This window comes from Acartia tonsa, chromosome 5, assembly GCF_053477335.1.
Source record: "Acartia tonsa isolate MP-2025a chromosome 5, ASM5347733v1, whole genome shotgun sequence".
In the NCBI taxonomy this organism is placed as follows: Eukaryota; Metazoa; Arthropoda; class Copepoda; order Calanoida; family Acartiidae; genus Acartia; species Acartia tonsa.
The window spans coordinates 19,234,124-19,261,993 of record NC_137264.1 but is presented as its reverse complement, the minus strand read 5'-3'; the positions used below and the strand labels follow the sequence as shown (position 1 = coordinate 19,261,993).

At 30.3% G+C, this 27,870-nt stretch overlaps 1 protein-coding gene across 1 annotated transcript in view; it reads left to right on the top strand.

Moving 5' to 3' along the window:
• The window catches only part of LOC145318949 (synaptotagmin-1-like), a 59,433-nt gene extending 33,217 nt beyond the window's left edge, over nt 1-26,216 (top strand). Inside the window, exons 10-22 of the mRNA XM_080160713.1 lie at nt 1,546-1,632; nt 2,010-2,045; nt 3,173-3,220; nt 6,299-6,346; nt 9,450-9,510; nt 10,899-11,032; nt 12,870-12,930; nt 13,263-13,376; nt 17,202-17,251; nt 17,602-17,664; nt 22,882-22,949; nt 23,828-23,890; nt 24,488-26,216. Coding sequence (XP_080016839.1) covers nt 1,546-1,632; nt 2,010-2,045; nt 3,173-3,220; nt 6,299-6,346; nt 9,450-9,510; nt 10,899-11,032; nt 12,870-12,930; nt 13,263-13,376; nt 17,202-17,251; nt 17,602-17,664; nt 22,882-22,949; nt 23,828-23,890; nt 24,488-24,497 — 843 coding nt within the window. The 3' untranslated portion in view covers nt 24,498-26,216. The remainder of the gene's footprint in view (nt 1-1,545; nt 1,633-2,009; nt 2,046-3,172; nt 3,221-6,298; nt 6,347-9,449; nt 9,511-10,898; nt 11,033-12,869; nt 12,931-13,262; nt 13,377-17,201; nt 17,252-17,601; nt 17,665-22,881; nt 22,950-23,827; nt 23,891-24,487) is intronic.
• Nucleotides 26,217-27,870: the final 1,654 nt, after the last annotated feature.

The window sequence follows — 27,870 nt, the reverse complement described above, 5'->3', positions numbered from 1 at the left end:
ATGAGCAAAAACTTTAGCTCACATTGACCATCTGGTTTAAGAGAATTGAATGTTAATGAAACAAGAAAGTAAAGAATATGGCTCGACATCCGCGTGTAAGCGTGTAAGAAATCGTAATATTCTAAATTTAAAATTCAGGTGGACGTCTTAACCTGTTTCTAATCAGACATTCCATTTTTTTCGATATTTAGTTTTTGCATTCAAACCGGTTAAAATTTCAGGCTTATGCGCGGCTGCCGAGCCCTGCTAAAAAACACTTTGAAAGGGATACAAATATAATATTTCCAGGGACAATCCCACTTGGATGGGTTGAATCAACCACCCCTAAAAAAAATTTCCAGCTCTGTAAAGTAGAAACAAATTGGTCGTGATGTTTGTGAGATTTTGAGGGACAAATAATTAGTCAAACCTACATAAATCTACATACCTCTTCTAAAAACGATAAATATTCATGTTAATGTTGATGACGTCACCAGGTTTAATTGAAACTAATTTATTCTCATGAGATTGGAGAAAATAGTTTTACATATAAAAATGCAAAGCTGCTCTTTAATCCACCATCAAAAAAAAATGTTTAGAAGGACTGTAGTTCCTTTAAATTAACGTGGCGAAATGCGCAAGCCTACTTTCTTTATTTTATCCTTAACTTATAGGTTGGGTTCTTCACTTTTATTTATTTCTTTTGTGATTTATTTCCCTTGTAAAACAAACAATATTCTTGAAAAATATTTTTTGTGTTGTTTTGTACATTAGTTCTTCTTGTTAATTCACATGAAATTCTGCATAATTTATATCTCATTCTTAATACAAAATTATACACTCAAACAATTTATTTCTGTACAGCTTTTATAATCCTATAATTATTCTGATGTGTGTGTGTGTCCTGTTAAATCTCGATAACAATAATAACAGTTCCAAAATAATAGTGTCCAAACTTTTCAACTTACAATTCAAATCCACAGAAGACGTAATTTTGTTTATAATCATTTGGATTAAACATTATTATATATCATTAAATGGCCTATCCATTGAGATCAGGGGCGTCCAAGCTTTTTATTTTGGGGGGGTAAAAATTTTTTAGGGGGGGGGTAATTCGTGTTTGGGGGGGGGTAAAATGGCGCGCGAAGCGCGCCGCAAATTTTTTTTACCCCCCCCAAAATTTTTACCCCGGGGGTAAAATTTGCTTGGGGGGGGTAATTACCCCCCCTGAAATCTGTTGGCAGGGGTAAATTTAGTTTACCCCCCCCCAAAATTTACCCCCTGGGTAAAATTTTTGGGGGAGATTTTATTAGAGATTTTTTATTTTGGGGGGGGGGGCATTTACCCCCCCAAAATTGTTTGGGGGGGGGTAAATACCCCCTCCTAAATGGTTGGGGGTGCCTACGGCACCCCCAGGGTAGGGGTAAATTGTGAATGGGGGGGGTAAAATGAAAAAAATTTTAGGGGTGCCTACGGCACCCCCAAAATCGTTTGGGGGGGATAATCGCCCCATTACCCCCCCCCTTGGACGCCTATGATTGAGATCCCTAATTTAACTAATTTTAGATTCCTTACAATGACGTGATGACCAAGACACTGATTTTTGCTGTGTATGATTTTGATAGATTCTCAAAACATGATGAAATTGGAGAGGTAATTGTTCAAATTTTCAAGAAGAGCTGTCGGCAGCATAGCTACAACTACTATATAATGTTTGTAATGTTTTGCTTTGGTAACCAATTCAAATTCTTGCTGGTAATTAATATTCTTAAGGATTTTGAATACTAAAGGAGAAATTAAAAATATTTTTGTTGTTTAAAAGCCTAAACTTCAATTTAAAAGAAGAAATATTGGTGTATGAACTGAAGAACTTTTTCTGGGCTCGGCAGCCGCGCTACAGTCGTCTGTAAGCCTCAGGTTAACCAACCTTATACAATTTTTAAAACCAGCTAGAGACCTGATTTATAGGACAGCAACTAAATGTTAAAAGGAATGAAAATAATTATTTTAAAATTAAATTTTTATTTTAGGTTCGATTACCAATTTGTAATTTCGATCTTGCACAGGTAAACCATTTCTTTACTTACTGTGAACTGTAAACAATGCAGGGAAGAAGGGGACATTGGATGTTTATTACACTAGTCCTCAAAGTTTTATAATAACGTTTTCGTATTCGTTGGTTTAATATCTTTGGGGAATTTGATTGATTTTTGACTGGTTGGTTCATTAAATTGAGCGTCCAAACGTTTTAACTAGTTATTGTAATCTATAGAAGGGATATTTTTGTGTATCATTATCGGGAATGTACTGGTACATCAATTTATCGGTCATTGTCTTATCCCTTTAGATTCCTGTTAACATTGTGTCTTTCAAGTTTTATTATTTGGTTTGTTTTCTTTGGAATACAATTTGAATTGGACAATTGATGCGTGTTTGTTCTTTGGAAAAATGAGAGAATATTTATTTATTGCATCGTATTATAGACAGACATTCGTGGCAAATTGTCTTTAATACGATGCTTTTCATGATTTTTCAGTTTGGCTAAGAACCGGTTCTAATCCAGTGGATATTAATCGGTTTTTTTGAGGCCGCTGTAACTGGATGATTATCAGCTGAGTCGGCTAGAAAATGTGCTCGGCAATTTTTAAAAGCTTTTCTATAATTAGGGTCGGGACCATCCGTCCGTTACGGTTAGCTCTTTTCTTCAATAAAGACATATCAGAATTGTCCTATCGATTTTAAACTTTGCATGGTGATTCCCATAAAAATTAGGTATAACACAGAAAGCAAAGTAACTCTATAATCAATACCAGTAAGTCCGTACGTCCTACTAAAACATGCTGATTTTTTGACAACAACTTTTTGTATGTTTTAATTATACTTTTCATCTGATTTTTGGAATTTTGATCCCTATTACAACAAGGTACAATATTATAAGCGAAGCAACTTCTTAATCAATTCTTAAAATTGTAAGTATTTGTATTCTGCATTAACGCACATTTGCAGCCATTTTGTTAAGACTTATCGTTTATGTACTGCTTATTCAGTTCTGACACTCTACAAGTGTCAATGTTCGCTTGTCCTACCGTTTGAGACCTTCGCTTTTCTTGATGTTGTCATCCTTGATTTAAAAAAAAGGTTATTACGGATTATTAAATTTATGTTTTGCAAATATATTTTCTTTTTATTTTAGGTTGAAATTGAAACAAAAGATTTACAATCTATAACAGGAGACGGTCATGTAAGTTTATTTTCATTTTTACTTTTTTTTATAGAAAGTCAGATTTTGATTATTATTTCTTATTAATCAAAAGACTATTTACTACCTTTAATGAAACTATAAAGGGATGCCTACAATCTATAATATAATAAAGATATCTAAGAAATATAATCTTGTTTTTAATAAAATAGAATATTTATATACTTTTCAAGAAAAAAAAATATTTTAATCTAATGGATCTAAAGTTTTGCTATGCATGGCAATTATTTCTCTTTATCAAGTTATTAAAAATACTCTGTCTAATTGCATTTTTTTGTTCAATGCCAGATCTGTGACCCTTTTTAACCCTTTTTTTACTGTTTAATACTAGGAATTTTTGTTTATGTTTCTTTAATGTTAAATTTTTATTGATGTTGATTTTTAAATCATTAAGATTCTAAAAATTTTTAATATTTATAATTTTAATCATTCTATTTATAATTTCAGTATGTAAGTATGATTAAGTTTAATTATAGATGCTAGTTATTTATCGCACCGTATTATTGTAGACAACTATCCGTGGCTATCAACATTATTTTGTGTGGAAAAATGACTGTAATACAATGCCATTCATGATTTTTTAGTATGGCTGAGAACTGGTTCTAATCAAGCGGATTAAATCAGTTTGGAAGCCAATCTGGAAAATAAAAGACGGTCTTTAAATTTGGCTTTTGTGTTGTTCATTATTTGGGCCCATTTATTTTGAAACAATGTCAGACTCTTTACTTATTACTTCTTTTTACTTTTCTCTAATCTATTTGGTTTTAGAATAAAAATTAAAACAACAAATAAGCCAAACTTAAAGAGGGTTTCTTTTAAATAGAAATATTAGGTTTATTCATTTTTATTTTTCTGTCACGTTGATGCAATAGAGCTTCATCTTAACTTTGGGCTTAGATTTTTGCCTTTTTAAATTATGAATGACCTTATGACCAAGTCAAGATACAATACCTTTAAAAAAAAATTTTGGGCACAAAAAAAAATAAAAAAAATTAAATTTAAAGGAGTGGCATAGATAGAAAAGGATAAAAGCTTAATTACAAAGCTACTGTTAAAAGCTTTCATAATTACAATTACAATTACTTATTAAGCAGTAGAATTTAGTAAACACTTAGATGCGAAAAAGGTTTTAATTCACACACAAATCATCATTCTTATATTTTAAAATTTGTCAGTTATGTTGAATTCTTAGTATTTATGTGTAAGCGGCGGTTTCCTTCAAAGTGCCTGGTCGAGCATAGAACCACCATCCCTTGTGTAGAATAAGATAATTATAAGGGCTAGGGTAGTTTTTCGTTTGTTTGTTTTTACTTTAGGTCGGATAAGGATAGGTTATATTGGGTACTGGGTCGTTCCACAGTACCACTTATTTCAAATTTGTTTTAAAAATAAAGGGGAGGGGGGATTCAGATTTCTATAGGCAATTTGAGGGAAAGCATTGTTTAAGTAGAATTAGGAAAATAACACAATAGCAATTAGTTATAGAGCTACTGCAAACTGTTTATAGAAAATAGAGTTAATACACAATTAGATTGGGTTTAAATCACGTAATTATCATAGATTATTAGGTAAAAGACAATAGAATATTAATTGGTTTACAACCCTAATAACAATAAACAAAATTATCCTTTCTAAAAATTAATGGTCTAAAAGTTAGGAAACTGCTTGTTTTCTCCAACCCACTAAAAACTTTGTATAATTCCTAAAGGTTTCAAGCCATCAAATGAGAGATCGTGTATAGATATTGTTATTATCTATGCTTCTGCTACTCTATAACTAATGTATAAAATATGAAAAGATTTCCATATTTTAAGAAAATATATTAATTTAATTTTAACAAATGTAATTTAGGTTTAAGTAATTTTTTTTAAATCATACATAATGATATTATATTATAACAGACATTTTTGTAACGCTTATAGCTTTTGTTATAAACAGCATTTCACTACTTGCATGCTAGTAATATCAGTGTATTTTTGTTAAAAAGTAGTTATTTAGAATTGCACAAAATAACTTCTAAAGTAACAGGATTTCTCTTTGTATGTCTTATAAGAGTTTATGCCTATACATACACTGTAGAGGAATATGTAATAGGAAATATTTATGCGCTGAAAAATTATCTCTTCTATAGATATTTCTTAAATAAATTTAAGATAAGTGTGAAGCCTGTAGATTAGAAGATTTTTCCCCCGGCTTTTTTTGAAATTTAAGAAGTGCATTTGCAATCATTATGGCTTTTGGTGAAAAAAACACTTGTGTAACTGATGCAATGAATTTTTGACCTCCCTAAGGTGGCCCCAAAATTTCAATGTGAAATTAATTGGCATTATACTTGTTTAAAATTTTACACCCGTGTGTTTTCACCAAAAGGCATAATAAATGCAACTATACTTCCTAATATTGAAAAAAAAGGTGGGGGAAAAATCCCCTACTATAGATAGATTATGAGAATAAAGCTACTATATAATGCTTTATTGCTTTATTGTTATAGAATAGTATTTTGCTGTTTAGTTATAGATATGTCTAAGAAACATTTTGAAAGTATTGTATTTTTGACTTTTTTTACACAAATTTCTTATCAATGAAATTGGAACATTTTAAACGCTTAATTTGTGTACTTTTGACTTTAAAAAGGTGTTTGATGTTTTGTGAAAATCATTTAATAATTTGAAAAAAGTGCGCAATTGGCAATATTTGATTAATATAATTTAGTCTTCCTAAAATACAAAGGAAATTGTTTTTACGACCAAATGACTGCCAGCACAGCCCATCATTAAACGACACAGTATTGTCTGCAAATATTATGAAAATTATTGATAAAATACATCAATGTACATGACCTTAAAGCTCACATAAAAATGATAATTATAAAAGTATTAATGTGCGTTTTCTTTAGCCTTGTGTACCAATTGGACCAGAATATTTGTAGGCATCGATGTGCCGCTTATGACGATGCGTACGTTTAGCCTTTTGGCCAACAGACCAAACATTTTCCTTTGCTTTCCTAATTAATCCTTATTATGATAAAGTAATAATATATTTTTTTTTATTTTGTTTCAGCTCGGTGACATATGTTTCTCCCTCAGATACATTCCAAACACAGGAAAATTAAACATCTTCATATAAAAAAGAAACAGGATATCTGTCTATCTATCTATACAGAAGGATCTCGTTAACCGATGAACTAATATGGTTCTCCTTAACATTGTATATTCTAAAATATTTTGGCGGGAGAATACGAAGGCTCTGGCTAACAAAACTGGTATTAATGTCATGATTTTTATTTTTATATTCTTGGAAAATGGTCTGTATTACGATGTTAGAACCGGTTCTTATCCTGAGGTTTCGAATCCATACTGGAAAAATACTTTCATCCACGTATTGATGAACGGACGTATCTACAGTAATTATAGGTTATCTTTAAAGTACTCTACGATTTTCCAGTTTTTATTTGATGGCCAGTTTGTCAGTAATGCTTTTGTTTTGTGTCTCTCTGAGAGTAATGCATTAGCTCGTCTTTAACTTTGCATATATCGCGTATTAATGCATGTGCGCAAGAAGTTATAGATATTTTACTAGCAGCGGTTTCCTGCCTGACATTATTGAGTAGCATGTTATATTATAAAATTGTGTACTATACATACTAACATACTCAGTCTCATAAATAAACCTTTAAAATAATTTTTATTTATATTGTTTAGCCTTGAAGTTGTATACAATAAATTTTAAATGTTATTTTCAAATGTCAAAGAATTTTTTTCTAGTTTCCAAACAACCAAAATTTTATTTCTATAGAAAATATTTCAATAATCTTAAAAAGTGTTCTAAATTTTGTTATAATTGTGTCGTACAAAATTACGGTGTTATGAACTATATATATTTCAAAATAATTTCCAGGTAACAATTTCAAAGTTTCTATGCTTTTCAAACAGTACTTTATCGATATAGAAATCCGTATGTAAATAATCCTCTTATATAAAGTAGTAAAGATTTTTCTGTAGATTAAGATTTTTAGAACTACTAAACCGAATGAGTTCTAGATTTTAAAGAAGCTTTACAGTTGCCTTGGGATGGTTTAATGAAATTTTAGAAGTCTTGGAGTAGTTTTAGGCTATTTTTGCCCATTCCTTCCCCTTTGAATACTGAGCCCCTAGTTGTTTGGTGCGCATCTGCTAGAAATCAATAATCTGTGTACTTACATACCAAAGTAATATAGTAGATACGCTCCTAAAAATTTGAATTAATATCGCAAAGTTACTTTTATGTTTTAGTATTCAGAGATAAGTTATTTAAAAAGTATTGTCAGAATAAAGTTTAAAATTTAAATATTATATAAAAATTTTAACTTTTAAAGTTAATTAGTATAATAATATGCATAACTTATGAATTATTAAATTATTTTGTCTGCTATTTTTATGCAAAATTTAAAGATTATTAAAAAATAATTTATGTTCTATCTATATACATGGGGTGTTATAAATTTGAAAATATATCATTATATTCATCGGTACAGTGATATTTTTTGTGGGGTGAAGAGGTACTGGGACTTTTTTCTTAAAATTTTACCTATGGTGTTAAACATTTGTATTTCACTCTCAATAGTTTGATATAATTTTTTATACTAAACATTAAACATATTTTAAACAGCTTCGCTACTATTGGATGCAATCGTCTTTGTTTGCATCAAACTATTTACAAAATCAAATTAAATCAAAGTTAATGGACCATTGTTAGTTTGCCTCAATAAAACTGTAATAAGGAAAATGTTTAAATTAAAACCACACGGAAAAGATGTTTGTCTAAGAATAAAAATTTCAGTATGGCATCGTTTTACAAAAAAATGTTCCGCGAATATTTAAAAGAATCATAAAGATTATATTTTTTTAATATCCGCGGAAAGCTGTCTATGATGCTATGCGATAAATAACTGTTATTAAATCTATTTTTCTTATGATTTGGATATTCGAAACGATATTCATGACTAAATGTTATAAAGAGAGCTTGTCGTGCGCAATAACACTATACAATTTATACGACAAGCAAAAGTACAATCCGTGTATTTTTGACATAAAGTAGTTTCAGTAGTTTCAGTAACGGTGTTGATGGTTTTTGAGGTTTAAGTCTGGAACTAGGCAACTATGTCTGCTACTTGCTAATCTGGGGATGAAATAATGCGAAACTATATTTAGGCATGCTCATGTGTGTCTCTGACAAGTTTACATAAATGTTGTAAAATAATTATTTAAAATTTGCGTGCTATAAAGTTTTGTATTATAAAGAATAAACATAAATTATTCAGCCCTACATTTCTATAATTAGAAAATCGGTGAATCCCAAATTTGAGTTTAACCACCCCGTCCCCCCCTCTACCCCCCCCCCTTCCCCAGTTAAAACAAAAGTAAAATCAAATCACAATTTTTCAATCTTTGTATAAAAAGCAGGATGTCATTCTGTGTGTCTGTCTCGCTGTGTACCGAATAACCCATAAACCGATATGTTTCTTCTTTACAGTCCCTTACTTAGTTAAGGTTGTAATTGTTCTTCTTATATAGAATTTTTAAAAAGGGAATGAAGGTTCAAAAAAGTCTTGAGTTCGCTCTATAAGTGTTAGGGCCAAGATTTCCAGGGCTAGTATGTCCAAACTTTTATTTTTTCGGGAGGGGGGAGGGGTGATATTTGGATTAATTTTAACTAAAAATAAAACACTGGGTTCTCCAAATTTCAAAATGAGCTATTGAACCCCGCCTCCCCTTAGCCCCTATTGGCGATAGTTAACGTACAGGTACTTTTATTCTAGAGTAGCTGCTCTTTTAGTAAGAAATCAAAAATATATTTATATTTCACTAAATTTCGTAAAAAAAATTGGTTTTTTTTCCTGATAGATATCCTTTCAATTTGTAAAATAACATGCTTTGATCTGATGATGAAAAAAATGTATGTTTTTATTCTAAATTTAGCTTTAAGATGGAGCATTTTTCTATAAAAACAAGAATGAAAACAACCTTTAAAGCACAACTTTATAGACTAGACAAATTTGCAAATCAATTATTGACCATATCCCCCCCCCCCTTATATTTTTAAAATTGAAAATAAGGGGAAGGTTATTTTCGAAAATGAACGAAAAAGGACGTTAGGTTAATCAAGTACAAATTCACTGTTGCTCAACAATGCAGGGAAAATTAAAAGATGTTTAAATTTGTGACCAGGAAAACTGACCGTGATCGTTCTAGAGGCCAAAAATTTAAAGAAAATGGATGTCGGCGGTTTGTCAGGTACTATCTTTAAATCATATATTGCATGGCTCGGCGGCTGCGTGCAGCAACCTGTAAGCCTGAGGGAAATCAACCTTATACAACATTTAAAATCAGCTGGAAGTCTAAACCTAACTCAAATATGGCAATACCCTTTAATATAAAAGCATCTGAACGGGTTTAAATTTAAGTCCTCGTCGAGACTTAAGCGCAGCTGCCGAGCCCTGATATACTGTCTTCAATTCATCTCTAGATCTCATAAATTGAATCCTTACATTGCATTACAGTTTGTATAAACATTGATTTAATTTCCCTTATGGCTCCGAAAACGATTAATATCCGCTGGATGAGAATTTGGGCTAACATGTTTTAATCTCATAATTTACATTTTAATATCCGCGGAAAGCTGACTATAATACGATGCGATAATAACTATTATAGATTAGTTACTCAAAACTATTTGATTCTTTTATTTCTATACTTATAGATAGCTCCGTCATGTATTTTTAAGCTTTCTATGACGTTTTACATGTCTTTTAAACCTTGAATACAAGATCTTTACATGAATAACCATCGCCTTGGTTAAAAATCCAATATTTGGTCGAGCAATCTTAATTTAACCTCAATCTTACTTTGGGGGTCATAAAATGTGTATTTATGATAATTGAATGGGCTTATCAATATTCTCGGAATACAAGCTGGTGTGCCATAATTTCCGCCATCAGAAATGCACATTATTGCAATAACATGATTGTTGGCCATCTGGTTATTTTAATAATAATGCTTTTATGGAAATTTGATGTTCAGCTATTTGTTTCAATTTATATTTAGCTTATGCTAGTTTTTTATGAGCGACATTTTTAAAAGGATTTTACGCGGAATTAATAAAACGCCATAGAAAATATATATTTTCAACGTGTACTCAAAACTAAGGTTGTGAGGTTAGTTCAATGAAAATTATTCTTTCTCTAATTTATTTTATGTTTTAATGATTCCTTCAATTGTTTGTAGGCTAAATTAGATTAACTATTAAGTCCCGTAGGGGATAGAAACTTATGCAAGTAATAAGTAAGATTGAGCTATCAAACGTAGAATAAGAAATTTCATCAGATTTTGGTTTAACATTAACATACATATATTCTTTGTTTAATCCTGATTTCAAAAAGTAAAGCTTTTCTACATTAAGGGTCGGTTTGTTCTTCCTCTTATCCGTCCGTAAGATACCTCACTATTTAGTCATTGAAGAATTGTCCTATTGATCTTGAACTTTTCAAGACAAACCCTGTAACAGCATTTCCAGCACTACTGAATTTTTATAAAATTCATATAAATAGCGCAATGTTCGTTTGTCCGTCTAATATGTTCAACTTTATGAATGCTGTCATCCTTGTTTATTTATATAATTTCAGATCCATATGTGAAGTTAGCACTAATGCAGAATGGGAAGCGAATAAGAAAGAAGAAAACGTCAATTAAGAAATGTACCCTCAATCCTTATTATAATGAATCCTTTACTTTTGAGCTTCCATATGAGTACATTCAGGTATGATCAAGCACTTTCAACCACTTTTTACCTACAATGAAATTAATTCGGGAGAAATCACGAAACCAATACGTGATTTTTAGCTGTGTCGGCAACACTTATCATAATTGACGACCTTTTATCTGATTTATTTGGCTTGTTTGCTATACCTTATTCCAGACTTATAACATGCTGTGTTCGCTGGAAAAGTTATATAAAAAAACTTCAAGCCCCTCTTTTGTCTAATAATGCATATGACAATAAATCGATGGCCTTATGTCTCATACAAAAGGCATTTTTCCACAATCGTAGTAGATATTAGCACTAAATTGATTAAATCTTTATTTATTTGCTACTTATTTACATGGATGTCCTTGCTTATCTGAAATATCAAAAGACACAATCCTTATGTAAAAGTAACTGGATCTGTGTCTGTCATGTGTGTTTGTCTGTTTAAACAAAGGATCTCCCATAAAAAAAATCCCCTCCCAATTTTAAAAAACTTCTTTTCAAACTAAAATAAAAAATAGGGGGAGGTCAACTCCCCCTCCACATTTTTTTTTACTTTTTCTTTTCAAAACAAAAATAAAAAAATGGGGGTGTCGAATTTTCCCCCTACTACATCAAGTCCCCCTCAGAGGCTTCTAGGGGTGTAGCCGCTAGTATAATATAAAATGCAAGCAATGTTATTTCTGAATAGAAAATAAAAGATATTTTATCTTGTTAATCATGTAACATGTAATATTCATGCCTAACAAGAATAACTAAGTCAATGTGTGAAATTCTACCTTTGGAGGCTTTTAGATAATCATGGGAAAAATGTTTGTAAAATATTTTAAGATTTTCATTGTTCTCTTTCTCCAAAATAAGACTTTTGGATAAGGGAAAAATTCATTATTGATTTCTAATGCAATTGTCATCTAGACGTTCAAGACTTTGAAACCCCTTATTTTACACTCTCAAATTAAAATTTTAACCACAATTTCTTACCTCCCTCAAAATAAAAAGCTTGGACGTCCCTGGTAATTGGGTTATTTAATAAACGCTTTATGTTAAATCTTTGTCTAGGACCGTTCTCCATCTTGGAATTTGTTTTGTTCTTTAAAATTTAAAATATAATTGGAGAAAATATTTTCATGTTGTTGTTCGTTTTCTACTAAAATAACTTATCTGACTGACGGCGGACAGATATATTGATTTGACATTTTAAACTGATACAATATTAGGATATAGAGAATATTTGTAAAATAAGACTTGAGGATTAACGAACATTAACTTTTGTAGACAGCCAACACTTAATTCGCAGAATATTTATTTGTAAGTCTAAAAAACATACAAAAGGAATGCAAAAATATTTCTAAAACCTTGTCTAGATCAACAATTCTTATGTTCGAATCTATTTATCTATCTATTAACCGGTACACCGACAAACGTACAAAGGGTGCAAACACAATCGTGCGACAAACGTACTAGGAGACAAATCCTTTAGGGGGACATCTTTTAAGTGAAACTATCTAGAATTTTCAAAAATGATTCAATCTTAAAACCAAAAAATCTTCCAAAGTTTGAGAAAAAATCTACTGACAGTAAAATAATTAAATCACTGCACTGCACTGTAGGGTGAGGCTCTTTATAGTGTAAAAACGTATGACGTCATATTAGACTAATGGAACATTCTATTATAACGTCATTCGGTATACTTTGTCATTGGCCAAAAGTTTTTTTCTTTTTTGATTTATCCTCTTTTATAGGCATTATAAAGAGCTCCCTGGAGGGGTTGTCCCCCGTGTACCTTTGTCGGTGTACCTATGTATACAATTATCTATCTATCCGACAATCTATCTATCTATCTATCTAGAGTGTAAGTTTACTGGTGACAGTTATAGACTACGACCGAGTTGGTGGAAATGAACCAATAGGTAAAATATTTATGTAGTAAATGAATTGTTATCCGGTTTTATATTCCCCTTCCTATGAATGGTTGCTGAATTTCTGTGGGGGAAAAATTGCTTTGTAAGCATTTATTTATTATCTTATTTTGTCGTCTGTCTGTCTGTTTGAGCCTTTTATTATTTCATTGTGAAAATTCAGGTAGTAAATGCGATGTAATTGGTTGACCTAAAATTTCTTGTGGGGATTTCTCTCAATTACATAATACATGCTTCATGAGGTTAAACTCATATAGGCCTTGATGATTTTCCCTATTCTATTTAGCTACCGAGGCATATTTTATCCATATTTTTATTTTCAGGAGAAATAGAATTGGGTTGTTCCGCCAAAGGTTCTGAGCTGCGCCATTGGACGGAGATGATGTCCAACCCGAGACGACCAATAGCAAAGTGGCACACACTTAAAGAAATCAAAAGTAAGAATTTTAATTAATCTTTTTGTTTTAAATCTGAATTATTTTATTTTATCAGGAAAAGAAACCATTTTGACAAAAGTATAAAATATGGATAGATGGACAGAGAAAATTTAAGAGAAAAAAACGATGACAACATCCATAGAAGCTAAGCTATAAATCAGAAAGACAAACGGAATTTCGAAATTGAGAAAATATGCAAAAAATAAAGACAATCTCGAAACCTATCTATGCGTTTTAAATTGTACTATCATCATGCATGCCAAGCTTGAAATCAAAGTACAATTCTAATATGCCCAAATAAAACAGACTCTAATTATAGAAAAGCTCCGCTTTTTAAAAAGCCAAGTAAATCCTAATTCCCCTGTTGAATTGGGGACTAATGGATAGACTTTGTAATTCAAAGAATACTTTTTATTTCAGTTTAAAAGATGCATATTTAACAAATTGATGTAAATAAATATCAATTTGTTTGTGAGTACGTGTACATTTAAAGATAAATGGAGATAGAAGAAAATACTTTTTTTATTTCTTTTTATGTATTTAAAATGAATATATGGAACAAGTACCAAAAATACGTTACCTCACACCCTCCCCACCCCACATTCAAATTTTTTAGGGGGGGGGGGGGCATAAGTTGTGAAGCACTTCCGATAGACATTAAGATTTAGAAAACAAGAAATGATAATAAATACTAATAAAAAAGAGTTTTATCCATTTGAAAAAGTTTTAATATTTCACTAAAAGGCTCCATTCACATTTTGAAAGTTTTTCAAGAAAAAATGAAAATATTATTGAATATGAAAGTTGGAAATATTCTAAAAATAGTTTCTACTTAAATTCTTACTTATTGATGTGTAGATAAAGGTTTATTTCCTAATACAGTAAAATATTTCAATCCTTACGACGTAACAATTAGCCTGATTTCAATTGTCATTGGATAAATTTTAAGTTTAAAAGTATCTACACTGAATAGGAGAATAATATTGGTTCAGCGGATAGCGAGCGAGATCCTTTGTTACAAACAGAGAGACAGACTCACGGTCATCATGTTACTTTTATATATAAGGATAGACAGACGGGTAATTTGAGTTTTGAAGAAGATATTTGCAATAAAATTGAAAGTCTAAATTTTTACGATATTTTTACGAGCTATGGAATCTTTAATAGCAGAGATCTATGATTTATTGCAGCCAAACATACCACAAACACTTTATAGACAAATATCTACGAAAAGGAAAATAACCATATGATTTTATTTTTAGAAGCTGAATCCTTTGGTAAGACTCATGCTTTTAACAAACATTTAAATTAATACAATTTAACATATTTTTTCACACTAATTAAAATTTTATTTGATATTGTTAAATATTTATTCATGAAAATTTGTATTTATTAATTTGTTGATTTATTGCATTTTAAACATTGTTTATTTTGTCAATGGCTCTTTTACTAAAGGTGTACTACAACCTTCTAACAATAAATCGTTTTAAAGAAACTACAAGAACAGTGTCTCAAATGGTTTAAGCTTTAGATTCTAAAAATACGTTTAAAACAAGTTGGGGTTGAGGGATTTCTGTAGTACACTGATCGGTTCGAGTGATTATGAATATTTGTATTTATTGAGTAGCCAAAAGTGATTCTACAAGTATTATATTATGTCGGTTTGTTTGTCTGTCATGCTGTCGCAGAATCCGCATTATTTAATTTCTGTTGAATCCAAACCAGTTTTAATTATCAAACATTTTTGTTTTACATACTGAATTATTTTATCTCCTTTACGTAAGCTTCCTAGGTTTTAGTTTAAATTTTACTGAATATATTCAGTAGTACATCTATTCTAATTTTTTTTATGTTAGTCTGTCGTGTTTTTAATTCATCTTAAATAAGATAATCTAATTTTTATGAATGATTTTTTTTTGTATAAGTCTACAGGGGAGGAGGGGTAGCAATGCAAAACTTTCTTAAAATTCATTTAATCTGTCTTTCCTTTTATTAATGTTGCAAACATGTATTTTATTTGTCACACTATCTATCCTTTATGTCCCAATTATATTTTAATTATTCTTCTAAAGAATCTTTGCTACAATTGGACGTAATCTTTCTTGTAAAATTTATTTGTTGAAACTAATTTAGTACAAAGCATGATGAGTAAGGTGCTTAGCTTTTATAAATTTATAATTTAGCTTGCTAATGTGTTTTATTATTAAACATTAATCTTATTATACATAGTTTAGAGTTGAATTTATTAAAAATTAATTCTGCATATACATACACTACACATATATATTAGTAGCATAGATATTCTAAAATTATATTAAAATTGTGTACAATTGTCTGCCTATTTAAACCACGTCAGCCATGATAAATGCAGGGTTATGTAATAGCAGTTGTAGGCCTTATACAGTCGAGGCATAGCAAGAACACCAACCCCCCCCCCTAACTTTAATTCATTTAAAATCAAAAAAGGGGGATATCAGTGTTCAACTGTGCGATTTGTGAAAAAAGCACCAATGCTTCATTCATGCTTAAAACCAAATGTGTAAAGAAATCATAGACGTCCAAGGGGGGGGGGGGGTAAAGTGGCGATTACCCCCACCCCCCATTTAAAATTTACCCCTACCCTGGGGGTGCCCCCAACCATTTAGGAGGGGGTATTTACCCCCCCAAACAACCCCCCCCAAAAAAAAAAAAAAAAAAAATCTCTAACAAAAAAATTTTTTGCGCGCTTCGCGCGCATTTGTAATACTAAATATTTCATTAAATTTAAATTACCCCCCCAAAAAAATTTTACCCCGGGGGTAAATTTTGGGGGGAGTAAACAAAATTTACCCCTGCCAACAGATTTCAGGGGGGGTAATTACCCCACCCAAGCAAATTTTACCCTCGGAGTAAAAATTTTGGGGGGGGTAAAACAAATTTGCGCCATTTACCCCCCCAAAAAAAACGAATTACCCCCACCCCCTTAAAAAAATTTTACCCCCCCCCAAAAAAAACCAAAACAAAAGCTTGGACGTCTATGAAAGAAATATCACAATTTTTCTCAATACTTTATTCTTTTAACATTGCATACTGAAACAAAATTTCGATAATTTAGAATGTTGAGTTTGTCTTAACATACTTTGTAAATAAAATTGTCATTTGCTTTTTTGGCTATAGCTACATTATACCTCTCTCTATATACGTCTTTTAATATAATATACATAAACATATTTTATTGTTCTTGGATTATTAATTTGGTTCATTAATCAGTTTTTTAAAAGTTTTATCATCGATTGAATGTTTTGTAGAATAGTTGTATTTTAAATATATTATTGAAACTGCTTGTATTATATTATTTGTTTAAATATTCAAATATACTCTAGAAGTTTTTAATGGGACATTTCTCTTAAACCAATTAATATACAATCTTTTTTTTGTGATTTCTATTAATTGACAGTATAAGAATATATGATCACACAATCGAATAGAGGGATTAAATATTTTTACATTTTTTATCGATAAGAACATGTACATTTATTTAGGAATGCCTAAATACTTTTGGAAATCGATCTATCATAGTCTACTAGCGGCCGCGCCCTATGAGTTTTCAGGGGAGGAGGTGTTGACCCTCCACTTTACATTTAGTTTTAAAAGGAAAAAGTACAAAATTATTTGGAGAGGGAATTTGAGGGGCTATTTCTTTTGGGAGAGTGGAGGTACCCTTCGACAAAATTGTTTCAAACTTCCCTGGACCTATGAGAAGCTCTACTGAATAGGAAGATCATATCGGTTACTTTATACAAGGATAATTTGTTTTCAATAGTAGAATTAATCTGGTCAATTTAGATTCTCGAGTTGGTTTGGATTTCTTCAGAAAACGAGCAGCCCTAACAAAAGTGAGTTATTTTTTTAAAAATAATTTTGTATCATATTTTGCAAAAAAAAACCAATTTTTATGTTATTCTGTTGCATGGATTGTAAAAAAAACAATTTATGTAAAACTAAAGGTTTTATAAAAAGAAAGATTATTAAAAGGAATTCAAGGGATAAGATTTTGGATGATAAATCCATGCACAGTACAATTTCTATAAACAAAATATTCCTTTTTAGCTTAATATCACTGGTGGGAAAGATTGGGTACTAAAAATTAATATGACCCAATTAAAATTTAAAGAAAGTACCAAAAGTTTAAAATTAAGTAACCCATATTCCACAGGGTAGTGCTTGCATCAACCTATTTGTTTAGGCATTGTCAATGGAAGCCAGCGATGCCACGAGATCCGCGAGTAACTTTCTTAAAAAGACAAAGGTAAATTGAATAGCAGCTACTCTATATGAATTACTAGCGGCTTCACCCCTAGCCTGTAGGGGCTTTGCCCCAAGAGGTTTGATCAACCTATTTTTGTGTTATTTAGATTTAAAAATAGACTAAAAAATTTTGGGGGGGGGAATTTTTTTTGGGTGGGGAAAGGTTAATTGCACCCCTGTATAAATTTCAGTTTTAAAATAAAAAAAATTTGGGGGTTGGTGGGGGATTTTTCATTTTGGGGGGGGGGGGTTGTTCTTGTCCCACCCCCCAAGAAAATAGATTAAAACCAGCACAGGACCAGTAGTTTTATTCCCTGAAGAGTAGAGCCCAATCAGTTCAGTGGTTAATGAGATCTTAAGCTTCAGACAGACAGATAGACATCGTACTACTTTGTATTATAGATAATCCAGTCTTTTTTATTATGTAATGAGATATTGTTCCACGGGTGACTTATTAAATTGTTTTGATTAATTAGTTGCTAACCACTAAAGTGATATGGCTCTTATTTTCAGTGAAGCCTTGTATAGGTAATTGATAGGGTTTTATCTTTTTTTATGAAGATATTCTCTATATTTGGTTCATTTTCGAGTTTTCAAATATTTCTTAAAATATTATTTACTTGTACTTTTACTGTATCTAAGGTAAATTAATGAACTTTATAACCGTTTTTTAAGGGCTATAATTTTTTATTTTCGCAAAATTTGTTATACAAAACTTAGAATTATACATCTTGCTTTTAGCATTAAAATGTAACATATTGTGAAATTGAAATATATTTCTGTTATTATTTAAGTAGTTATTCTCATCTAATCTATAATACAAAGTAGAACGATGTCTGTCCGTCTGTCTGTCCGTCTGAAGCTTAAGATCTCAGTAACTGCTGAACCCATTGGGCTCTACTTTTCAGGGATTATACCTACTGGTCCTTTGATGGTTTTAAGCTATTTTCTTGGGGGGTGAGACACCCCCAACCCCCCAAAAAACAAAAAAATCACACCCCATTTTTTTATTTTTTTTTATTGCAGAAGATTTCCTTGGTCCTTTTTTTTGCAGGAGATTTCCTTGGTCCTTTTACGAATTTCACCTTAATTTTTTTTTGATCACCTCTTGGGGCACAGCCCCTAGAGGCTAGGGGCGAAGCCGCTAGTATAAATTTAAAAGGATAGAAATAAATCATATCTAATTTATTATAAAATTCTGTATGATTTTTTAGAAATGTCTTCAACTATCCGCTATTTCTATTTTCTTACAGTTTAATGTTACTACGCTATGTATAATGAACAATATTGTATTTGTTAGTAGCGAAGCTACTCTATAATTCACAATGTCCGTCCGTCTGTCCGTCCGTCCGTCTGTCCGTCCGTCTGTCCGTAATTAATGAATTGGGGGAAACGTGATTTTCTCGGCTCCTATAAAAGATAGAAAGCTGAAATTTTTTTACAACATTCCCATAAATAAGGAGCACAATTAACTATAAAACATCAATAGTGGTCGGACTGCTTTTTAGCAGGTTTTAGGCTATTTTTTATATTTTCCAAATTTTCCCCATATCTTTGGTGTTTATGGTCCGATTTTCAACATTTTTTCAGTTATAGATATTAAAATTTAATTTCCCGTCATTTGAAGAAAACAACAATGGCGGTCAGACTGCCTTTTTGCAGGTTTTTGGCTATTTTTATATTTTTCACATTTTTCCCCATATCTTTGGTGTTTATGGTCCGATTTTCGAAATTTTTTCAGTTAAAGATATCAAAATTAAATTTCCTTTCGTTTGAAGAAAACAACAATGACAGTCAGACTGCCTTTTTCAGGTTTTTGGCTATTTTTATATTTTTCATATTTTTACCCATATCTTTGGTGTTTATGGTCTAATTTTCATAAACTTATCAGTTAAAGATATTAAAATTAAATTTCTGGCGTTTTAAGAAAAGAAACAATGGCGGCCAAACTGCCTTTTGGCAGGTTTTTGGCTATTTTTATATGATGATATATTTCCCCATATCTTTGGCATTTTTGGTCCAATTTTAAAACTTTTTTGCATTAACAGTTTCAAAATATTTTTTCCCATTGTCATGAGCATCTAGTATGTAATTTACTTTAACCATCTTCATCATACAAAATAAAACAAGGTTTGATGTTTATTTTCTCCAATAAATCTATTATTGATTTTAATAAATACACTTTAAATCTATTTCTACCTATTCCCATCCACAATTTTTGTGCTTCGCTACTTATGGATGTTGTCATCCTTGTTTGATAATAAATGATGTTAGGTTGCAATCTTATACACTATAGTGTAATTCAGATTATAAATAGTTATTAACATAAGTTTTGGGTTTCAAGATAGATAATTCCTTGTAGCAACAACATACTTTCTAGTATATCCAATGCTTTAGCTCCTCTTTTAGGATTTGTATTGCATACAAAAATTAAAAATGTTTATTTGACAACTTTGATTTCTTATACTAGTATAAGCTAAATATTCTCTAATTTATTACTAGCATTGTACCATCCCTACATCCCTGGTATACGTACTTTGGTCACTCTGCAATTCATAAAAAAATTGTAGGTCTTATTCAAATTAAAAGTAGTCTTATTAAGATAAGTAAATTTTTAAGATTTTAACAATACATTTTAAGGTTTTAGATTTTTTCTAGATTTGCTTTATACTTTTCTATGTTTTACTTCTTTAAAGTTTAGAATATTTTTCTAAAAGTTTTAATCGATTTTTTTAAATAGAAACTTTTTGATAATCAAAGAAAATTTTAAAATATACTTTGATTTTACAAAAAATTATTATTATTATTCCATCCCTGTGAGTCAGTACCTGATGCAATGGGTATTTATATACCTTGCTTATTCTAAAGGTCATGGGATGAATAGTTTGAGTTTTTATCTGTTTATCTCAGCTGTTTACAAACTACATAATATCAAAATTTTGGGTGTAAAAAGCAATAGAATAGTTATTTATCGCATTGTATTATAAACAGCTTTCCTCAGACATAAAATGTTCAATTATAAGATTAAAATCAGTTTTTTAGCCCCGAGATGCCGAAGGATTGTAAATTTTATATTCGTAGAAAACTGGATATAATACGATGCTAGACATAATTTTTCAGTATGGCTAAAAACCGGTTCTAATCTACCGGATATTAATTGGTTTTAGAACCAGTTCTGAACTCTAGTGATAAATCACGTAACTATTGAATCAAAGACAATTTTTCACGAGTAATAAAATAAAACTTTTAAAAGTTAACTGTATTGTTGTCATAGGCCTTCGGCCCCTCGGGGCAAGGAAAAATAGAATAAATTCAATAGAGTTTGTATGTATTGACACGAAAGGACAGTAATTTTTTTTGAATTTAAGTCATAAATTTTCGCGAAATCTAATCATGTACATATGACTGTGATCTCTATGTGGCTAAGGACCCTAGAACCATGACAAAGAAAGTATGGGAATTATACACTTGTCATAAAAATATAATCTTCATTATGGGACGTCAAAATATTAGTTTTTGGGAAACCAAAAAATTACTGTGTTATTAAGATAGAAAAAAAATATTTCAAATACTATGAATAGGTTTGCTAAGGTTGCAAAATGCTTGGATAACCACTAAAATCGGAAGTTTAAATAATACTACTGCTGATTTTTAATTGTAATTTAGTATTTTTATGAGTCACAGAGGGCTTACTAAGCGTCATTTTCTTTTTAAGTCACTGTCCAGTGTTCTACTTTACAATGAAAATTATAAATCTTGAAATTTTGTATTTGTGAGGTCCTCTAACACAAATAAACGGTCTTTATACATTTAATTTGATAAATTGTGCCCAAAGCAAGAAAAATACTATTTTCATTTCAGTAATTTTTTCTTGTTAGTTTTCGTCGTACTTTCATATTTTTTTCGTTCTTTCTCTTTCATTTCTTTTACTCCTTCTTTTCTATAATAATACTTTTCTATACAAGTTAGTTCGCCCCAAGCCTTTACTACCCCCTTTCCCACTTTAAATTTTATTTTTCGGAGAATTTATCCACATTGTGTGTTAAGGTGGGGTTGACTAACTCTCCATAAAGATAGATAAAAACCTGACAAGAACCTTCTCATAAATACTCGGAAGTTTTATAAATATTATGAGGGGGGAGGGGGGATTCTCCAAAGAGAATTCTCCTCTAGAAAAAAATGAGCCCCACTAATTTTGATACTTTTTCTTTTTAAAACTAATATTTAATGTGATTCTTAAAATACATTGAAGCATAAAGTTATTTAACAATTGGGTCACGCAAAGAAACAGTAAGTTATTTAAGGAATCAAAGATGACAACATCCAAAGAAGCTAATGATGATAAAAGTCATTAAAATAAAGACTTAAATAGAGTCTCCTTGATAAGGATGTACTTTTATTTAAAGACTAGTAGGACTAGGCATTCATAGAAATTTTATCTAATTTCACTCTGCAAAAGCCAATGCTTGATTATAATTATAATTGTTACAGAATTCCTCTTGTAAGTTTAACAGAGATAAGATATCTCTATCAATATACCTAAATTCATGTTTATAATATCGATTACAGACATAAAAACGACACACCCTAATCAAGCATTGACGTGAAATCCCCAAGGAAAGGAAGCTCTCTATAGTGACTATAAAAAAATGACGTCATACAAAACAAATGTCCAATGATTGGCCGATACACAGGCTAAAGTGCCAATGGCAACTCAGTATACTTTTTAATTAACCAATGATAGGTCAGTATGACGTTATTTTTATAGGCACTATAAAAAGCTTCCTAAGGAAAAAAACAGGTATACAAAAAACAACTTGTTGGAGGGAACTTCTATGTGAACTCCAAGATGAGAAAATCCCTTCTCAGCTATGCCTCAAGTCGAGCTAAATCCAATGAACATTGTGCGTGGCCTACGTTCTAAGAACAAATAAATGGCAATGATGATGATGACCCCAATAGTAGAATAGCTTTACTCTAAATGCGGATGAAGAAAAGTGATTAAAGCCACTAGAATTGTAATTCTTCAGACATTAATATCTGTTTCTTATATTTTTTATTAGTTTTCCAATTCTAATATGTATTACACAGAATATCAAATAACAAGAACAATCATCAAATAAGAGTATCACAGCTGTATGATGTAAATTTCAATAAAAGCAATCTATAATAAAGTATTAAAAGAAAAGCAAAATTTACTGATGAAATTTATGTTTAGAGTGTAGATGAGACAAGTGTCTATCGAGTAAATTTGGACTCTGTCAGCAGTTCCCTTGCAGATATCAGGTCATTTTAGTTGAAATATTGTCCGCTAGAAATCTTTATTCAGTCAGTAATTTACTTGCAGATATCGGATCATTATAGTTTAAACATTGTCCGCTAGGAGTCTTTATTCAGTCAGTAATTCCCTTGCAGAAATCAGGTCATTATAGTTGAAATATTGTCCGCTAGGAGTCTTAATTCAGTCAGTAATTTACTTGCAGAAATCAGGGTATTATAGTTTAAATATTAATTATTAAGTTAGAATATCCCTTGCAAATATCAGAGTTGAATTCTTAAAAAACTTTTTTCCCACTAAAATCAGTGAGGCAAACTAAAAATTTAGAGGGGATAATTTTGCCTCACTAAAATTTTAGTGAGGCAAAGTGATTTAAGTGGGGCAAAAGTTTTTTTCAGAATTCAACTTGGGTGATTTAAGTTTAAATATTGTCCGAAACAAGTCTCTTTATACAACAATTCACTTAGAATATCCCTTGCAGATATCAGGCCTTTTTAGTTTAAATAATGTACGATAGGAGTCACTTTATTCAATGAATCAATTTGAATACCCGTTGCCGATATAAAGTAATTATGGTTTAAAACAGAAACAACCAGCAATTACCCTGTAGATATGAGTTTATTATAGATTAAGTATTGTCTGCTTGAAATTACTTCCTATAAAAATTAAGTTAGTAATTTACATGCAGTTGCCAAGTTGTTAAAGTTTCAACATTGTTAATGTTCGCTAGGAGTCACTTTATACAAGTTTCAGCAAGCAATTTGAATATTGTCTGCTAGGGGTCTCTTTATAAAAAAAAACTAAGAAAGCTATTTCCCTGTAGATGCCAGCTCATTTTAGTTCAAATATTGTCAGCTAGAGTTTTTTAATTTGTTTATTTATTTAGAGAGCAGCCAATAACTTCACTTGGAAGCACAGGAAGTGAAATTGAAATGGGAACTATCAAAAGGAAAATTAATATCCATTAACTTATGTACAGTTTCTTTATTTAAAAGATAGGTAATATCTGACGTCAATACATTATTTAGTAAATTGAGGATTTTAATCTTGAAATTTCTTTTAAAAATATACATGCTGTTCTACCTAAAAGTCCTTTTACGTTGTATATTATTTATTGTTTAAAGGGAAGCTTTTCTACAATAAAGTTGGTACATTAGTTGGTCCGTAACGGATAGTTTTCATCGCTAATAAAGGCATGTTAGAATAGTCTTATTGATTTCAAAATTTTCATGGTGATTCCTGTAACAGTTATGTACAATGTAGAAAGCAAAGAAACTCCGTATAATCATCATAATGTCCTTATGCCGATATTCAACCTGACTATTTTTAGCTTTTTTAAACTAGATTTTTGAAATAATCTTTCAAATAAAGCCTTCAAATGTAAGTATGGCCATTTTAAGCATTTTATTTTTAATTTGTTAAGCTTTGCTATTTTGGATGTTGTCTTCCTTGTTTTCAAAGAGTTTAGGTTACGCCATACATAAAGCGAGAATTTATTTATGATGATAACATGTAAAATGGATATTTATTTTGTCACAAATTTTAGAGAATCATGAATCCTAATTGAAAGCAGTAGCTGAGATAAATGTTATTTATATGTATGTATACTTAAAATATGTAATTTAGATTTACAAAGTTAAATTTGTTTTAATTTTGAATTTGTTTAGATTGAGGGGGTTGAAAATCTTTTTATGATTGATTGATACTTAAGTTACAATACTTTAAATGTGCAAAGAGATTTATAAAAATACCCTTAGATTAGACATTAATAAGCATAACTGTTCAGAGTGGGCCAAAAATTAGCTTTTTTCATTTTTGTGTTGAAAAAAACAACCCTGTAGGTTTTTTAATATTCGGCAATATATTAATTCTAGATTCAAGCCCCCCTATTGTATTTGATAAATTTACAACAAAATTTGTAAGTCAATGATTTTTTTCCATTTTATTTCTTACTTCATTTTTTGTAGTATAAAATCATTTAACACATAAGCCAGACTTGTCTATACTCTTGATTTTTTAAAATTTTCAAGTTAATTACGATTTCAGAGACAATGAAAATATGGTATTTTCATTTAAAATCTTTGTAACTATCAATAAGGAATTTTATCTTTGATTCAAAATTTATCATTTCATGCATAAACTGTAATATTAAGTCCAAAATATAACCTACTTAAATTTAATCAAAATCAGCATATTGTAGATTAAGATTAAGGGTAGAATAATTGCTCTATGTTAGTTAGTAATTTTATCCAAGAATCATATTAAAGTATTTAGGTATAAAGACTTCCTCTATTTTATTTAGATGTATATCCTATAAAATAAAGTAATAGGTTTTTTTTGTCTGAACTTAAGATCTCAATTCTCAAAAACCACTGAACTGATCAAGTTATATGTTAAGGGCAAATCTCAGATAAGTACTGTGATGGATTTATGCTATTTTAATTTCTAATTTCTACCCTTTCGAATACAGAGCCCCTAGATGCTAGGTGCGTAGCTGCTATTAGAGTTTCATTAGTATACCTAATTTTTATATGATTCTTAGATTTACCCTCTAAGTTGCCTTTGCAAATATCAATATCTATGTTAAAGATAATATTTTTAGTTTTTATGTTAGAACAATTTATAAAGTGAAGCTACTTTATACTTCGAAATATCCGTCTGTTTGCTTGTTTAAATTTTGTTGGTACATACGGATTTTTTTCGGCTTCTATTTAAGACCAATAATATAAAGTAATAAGCTTTCTTTTGTCTGTAGCGAAGGATCTCGCTAACCGCTGAACCGATATGGTTCTTCTTTACAGTGAAGCCTCTTACAGGCTCTGAGAGGGTTTTAGGCTATTTTTGAGCCCTCCGAATATAAAGCCCCTAGATGCTAGAGGCGCAACCGCTAGTTTAAGATATACTGCTTAACATTTTTTAATGTTCTCTAAATCAATGAGTATAAAGTTTATTATTTACCTGATCCATCTTTCTGTCTGTCATGCAACAAAAGACAAAAAATTTATACGAAAGTTACGTCACTTTTATCCCGTGACTCTTTTTGTCGGTTTGTCGGGCCATATTTTTTGTGCTTCGCTAATTATGGAATTTTTTTATAATAATATATAAGACCTTTAAAAACCTATGTAAAAATATCAGGTATATCACTTTTATAAATTTACAAAAAAAAAATCAAATTCCTTAAAATCTAAAATTTACAAAGAAACTTTTAAAACCTGAAAATTTAAGAACTTTAAAAACTGATTTTTAATAATATAAAAAAAAATTATTGTTTAAATACCTTGCAGATTTATAGATATATGTGAATTAAATAAATATGTAATGGATGTATATATTTTTCTTGTTATTTTAGTTTGGGATATTATGAAATATGGATTACATAATCTGTAAAAGCAAAGCTAAGAACGAATATATTAATAATCTAAAGGGATAAGACAATGACCGATTAATTGATTTACATCCCCAAGAGATACACGAAAGTATCCCTTCTGTATAGTACAATTAGTGGGTGAAGCATTTGGACACTCAACTTAATAAATAAACCAATCAAAATTCAATAAAAGTCTCCAAAAATTTCAAATCAACGAATAAGAAAATCTTATCAAAACTCTGATCAATTATTGAATATTAATCAACTAATATCTGGATAAGCAAAAATAATACCACATAAATTTAGCAATTAAACTGCTATAAATTTATCTACCGTTTACGCCTTCTTTATTTCAGGGATTTTATTTGGTTAATTTGGGCATTTTAGCATTCACGATTTGTGGTTTTTACCTACTTACACCCTTCCAAATTGAAATCTTGAATTCACGATTTGTGGTTTTTACCTACTTACACCCTTCCAAATTGAAATCTTGAACGTTTTTTTGGTATCAATCCTGCAATCAATAGAAATACTTCAAGTGGCGCGATTATAAATATGACTATACAAAAACCCATTTTTGTAAAAAAAAAAAAAAAAAAAAAAAAAAAAATCCTTGTGTTCCTCGATGGGGTGAAGAACTAGAAGAGAAAGTTAGCAATTAAAATAATTTATAAATTTATATACTCTTTGGCAAAGTCTATTCCTGCAGAAAGCTGGATTACGTTTTTGTAAACTGTCAAACACGTTACTTAAGTCTAAGAAACATTAATTAAATCCTGATTACCTTAGTAAATAAATGTGTATAAGTTAACGAATGAGAAAATATGTTTATGCTTCTTTAAGGATTAAAATAATTTCCAGTTCAACTTCTCCACGTTAATCTTTGACTTATTTCTCTCTTAAAGTAAAATTTTAAGAAATGGGACGCAAAAGACGACATACTTATGTTATGGTTGAAAATATGTTTTCTTTGATATAAATTTAGAGAGAAAAAAATCTAAGCATGGAAATTTAAGCATAACCTGTTTTCTATATATAACAGTATCTGCTTGACATTTATATATAAAAAAAATTAGGGAAACGTTTCTCCATCAACAGAAACAAAGAAAAACAGAGAGAGAGAGAGAGAGAGAGAGAGAGAGCAAATGTAGTGCTAGGAATTAATTCAATTTTCTATGTAGGAATCTAATGTTTCCTATTAATTACAGACAAGCGTACAGAAGAAATATCACAGACAAGTTATACAGAAGGACGGACAACAAATCTTCATATAACAACTTCCTACAAAATATTAATCTAAACTATAACAAATACAAATTTATACAGATGAATTTGAAAGTCGTCGTTTCTGTTGTTTTCTTTAAAAATATAAATCGAATTACAAAATATAAAAAATACAATTTAGCTCCAATATAATACAAAGTAAAATGATGACTGTTCATCTGTCTGTCCACCCTTCTGTCCGTCTAAAGATCTTGGTAACTGCTTAACCAATTGGGCTCTACTCTTCAGGGAATATAGATACTGTTCCTTTGGTGGTTTTAAGCTATTTTGTTGGA